This window comes from Cephus cinctus, unplaced genomic scaffold, assembly GCF_000341935.2.
Source record: "Cephus cinctus unplaced genomic scaffold, Ccin1 Ccin1_scaffold0091, whole genome shotgun sequence".
NCBI classification, from domain to species: Eukaryota; Metazoa; Arthropoda; class Insecta; order Hymenoptera; family Cephidae; genus Cephus; species Cephus cinctus.
This window is the reverse complement of record NW_014332830.1, coordinates 422,455-426,332: the sequence shown is the minus strand read 5'-3', so window position 1 is coordinate 426,332 and position 3,878 is coordinate 422,455. Positions and strand designations below refer to the sequence as shown.

At 55.3% G+C, this 3,878-nt stretch overlaps 1 protein-coding gene across 7 annotated transcripts in view; it reads left to right on the top strand.

The window, feature by feature from the left end:
• Window positions 1-3,878, top strand: part of LOC107273310 (serine/threonine-protein phosphatase 4 regulatory subunit 1) — an 83,369-nt gene that overhangs the window by 70,218 nt on the left and 9,273 nt on the right. For all 7 annotated transcript variants that reach the window (XM_015751393.2, XM_015751385.2, XM_025091043.1 and 4 more), the window contains one exon: window positions 77-189. In XM_015751393.2, coding sequence (XP_015606879.1) covers window positions 77-189 — 113 coding nt within the window. The remainder of the gene's footprint in view (window positions 1-76; window positions 190-3,878) is intronic.

The window sequence follows — 3,878 nt, the reverse complement described above, 5'->3', positions numbered from 1 at the left end:
CTTCTCCCATCGGCGATCGCGCCAAATCTGCTCAACCTCATCCGAGACTAACCGATCGCTTTTACTTTTGTTTCAGGCAAATGGTCGGTCGGATTCTGGTGGAGATCTTCAGGGCTGCCGTGGATTGTGGGATCGAGCTAGTCGTCGACGAAATCATGAAACCTGTTCGCCTTATCATCGACGATCGAGGTACCTTCGATGTCTCTATTATCCTTCATTTTTCTCAGCAGCACCCAACACGGCGCAAATCTTTATCCTTTAAAGACACAAGTAGTCGTCGAGTGCTCCAAGTGCACTTTGCCCTGGAGGCCGGAAGATGATAAAAGCGCGCGCGTAGGGAGCATTTCCTGTCGGATGTCGTTGCAGTGAGTCGCGTGAGAATAGGACACCGGCTCGAGGAGGCAAAAGGTGGAGGTCGAAAGGTCGCGATTCTGTGCGTCGAGGAAAGAAATTACGAATAATAAAATGGACCTCACGTGGCGGCTGGTCCAGCGTGAGCTTGCAAAGCGCCGTTGCGTTCTGGCACCTAGTAACGCCTGCGGGTGGGTGCTCTGAGATCGCCCGTGTAAACGCGCCCTAATCCCCACAGGGCGTGCACCCTGCCAGAGGAGTCGTTCTGCGGGGCATGCTCGCGATCGGCCGCGATCGGCCGCGATCGGTCGGCCAAGTCGTCTGGCGTGAAAGCATTGAAATGAGCGCGTCTGGGCCAACTTTCACGCCGACCGGAAGGAAGCGCCACAAACCGACAAACCGGAAGGCCGACAACTCTTTCGCTAGATGCCCGCGACCTCCTCCAGCTCGTGCACCGGGAACCGGCTCGCAACGAAGGGCTCCGGTGGCTTCTGTTTTGTTTGGTCGGACCCGGAAGGGGGTGTCCTTGCGCGGGGGAGTCTCCTAAATATCGCGTGGTGAGAGATACGCGGAGCAAATGTAAAAATAGCAGTGGGTGCTCTTGAGAGAAGAAGAGAAGAGCATTGCTCGGACTCCGTGGGGAGGGGGGGGGGACCCAAGAGAAGCAAAAGGGGGGAGGTGTCGACAGACTGGCCTACACTTCCGGTAGGGCACGTGCGCTGCCGGAAGCTGCCGATGCTTTCGAGTATATATAGATAGAGGGAGACGACGACCCCCTTGGCGCGTGCCTCCCCCTTCCCGACTCCTCTTTGGCTCCTTCTCGCCCGAGAACGAAGATTCTCTGCAGCTGGGGAAGAAACAGTCGAGACGATCCTCCTCGTAGAATTTCCTAGTAACCATTCGTAAGGGTACGCTTCCGTCTTCTGTAGTCGCTCTTGGCTTTTGCGCGTTTTGCATCTTTTGCACCTTTTGCGCCTTTTGCGCATTTTGCGCCTCTTACGGGTTCCAAGCTTTTTACGGGGCAACGCGAGGCGCCAAGCGATGCCCACTGCGTGTCTCTTTAGACTATTTTTAGAGACATCTTCGACGCATCTTGCACTTCACACGTGCTGTGCAACCTTCTCCGGGGCGCGCCCCTGCCTCTCCTTCTTTCTCTTCATGATCCTGCCTTCCCCTTGACACATTTGGGGTACGGCACTAGTGGCTTGTTTCGCTCCCTCGTCTATGCTTTATATATATTTTTAGAGCGTACCCTCGGGGTTCCGGTGCAGCAGGCAGGCAGGGCCCGTGCGGCTTTTAGGGAGGGCACGACGGGACAGGAAACGGTAAGGACGCGTTAGGGCTCGAGGCGCAAGTGAGAACGCTGCGTTGAAAATACTTAATATCAGTTTGTAGCAAGCCAAAGTCTTACTATAGAAAATTGAAGTCGGGCGGATTTATCGCGCAGATTACAGATGAGCCTCGGGTGGGTTTCTATATTGAAAAAAAATACGGCAGAAGAATCTCTCGTGATTCGCAAGAATCTACTAGCTTCGTCAGCATCTGCGGGATCCACGTGCGTCGTGTCCCGCGCACTCGGGGTGGTGTCGCATGTGGAAGGGAGGTCATTCACGTGGGTCATGCGAGGGCAAATCCCCTGGAAACGCCGGAAACCTTGGACTTGGGAGAACAGCTCCCGGCGATAATTTATTTATGAAATATTGCATGGTTGTGAGATTGAGATGGGAGGGGGAGGAGCGGGGGGGGGTGGTCTTTCTCAAGAGGACGAGGATTAGGATAGGGAAGATGACGAGCCTGAAGATGGGGAGCCGGGAGGCCTAGAACTATTTTCGAAGGTGGGGGCAGGCGAAGGCCTGTATGAAAGCCTGGGGTGCCTCCGAAAAGGTGTAGATGAAATGGATTATTTTTGGAGCGACCTTTAAGGGCGTTAGTCCCTACAGCGGCTGCCGATGCTGCTCGAGTGCTGGATCGCTGGATCGCTGGATCGCTGGCTCCACCCTTGAGCGGAGTGACTCCGCAGCGTCCCTCATCGTCCTCATCCTGTTTACTGGCTGGCCTCGCGTTGTACGCCATTGAAATACCTAATTGCCAACAGGAACGCATGCGCAGACAGAACGGAACGAGAGGTGGATAAAGTCACTTGGGTATTTCGAATCAGGCGAATCAGGCGAATCAGGCGCGTCAGCCAGTCAGCCACTTCGGTTCGTCTTCCACAGATGTCCTTCCACTGCTCTCCCCTCTGCCGCTTTTGCTCCGCGCGTCCTTTCTGAGAAATGACGCAGTTCGAGAATTCTAATTGGATCGGCGATTTGGCTCGCGGTGCTCGCGGTGCTCGCGGTGCGACACCTCTGCGCATCCGATGGAGTCGCAGCACGACGTACCCCAAGTTATTTTTAGCCTAGTCTTCCTGCGCAGAAGGCAAAGAGGAAGAGATAAGGACCGGTGATTGATTGCCGGAGGCTGCTTTGCAGGGTGGTGCTGCTGGTTGTGCCGCTGCTGGTGGTGGTTCACCCTCCGAGGGAGTGAGAGGAGCACGCCTAGCACCCCTAGCACCCCTGCCTCTTCTTTCCCTCTCCTTCCTTCCCTCTTCCGATCCGCCAGAGTCATTCGGCACTCCGAACTCCGAACGCGGCCGAAACCCGTGACTGCCTCAACTTTGGGACCTACAGGACACGGGGGCCCGAAAGAGGGACTTTTCAAAAGGTTCGGGGCCTGCGTCCCTCGGGCCAGCCCCCTGTGCCCCTTTGCCCCTTTGCCCCTTTGCTTCCGTCGAAGTGGGGATGAATCTTCTCCCGCCAAGAAAGTCTGCACCAGGAAGGTGCATGCTGCACTCGTGCTTGCCAAACCTTCCCTCAGTCTCACCCACGCGTCCGTTGCGAACGGATGCGCGCGCGCGCGCGTCTAGTGTCGAGTGTGCCACTTTATTTTACTCCTTTCTATACTTTTCTCCGAACTTCCATGCGGTGCAGTGTTTTCTGTTACGTTGAGCTTCTCAAGGCAGTTTCTATTGGTCTTCCGTGCGAATGCAGAAGTTGCACGGCAACAAGATCACGCGGATTGGAATGAAATTCTAATAAAAGTTTTCGCATATTGCGAATGATTTGAAATGCGCGCAGTTTACGCGGCGTGATGAAAATTGGAATTGCGGCCGAGATCTGTTCGATCCACGTGGCCCGGGGGGGCGGGCAGGGGGGCAGGGGGGCACGTGCAGACGGTGGGCGATGCGCAGGCGCGAATTGTTCCCGCCATCCGTCATCGTTTCGCTCGTTGGCGCTCGACGCGAATTCAGATAGAATCGTATGGACTCGGGATTTCTGGAATTTCTTTATTCTTTCTTCTTCCGCGGAAACGTCAGGAGCCTCATTGTTTGCCGGTTCTCGAGGAAGATGGATTTGCGGGTCAGCCGCCTGTAAAAAATTCACCGACACCTGTTGCGCGTTCCTATTGGATGTTCGTACAGCCGTCTCTGGAAATGTCAAAGTTTCCTGTGCGCTCGAGAAATAGATTGTCGTTCAACGGAGGACGTG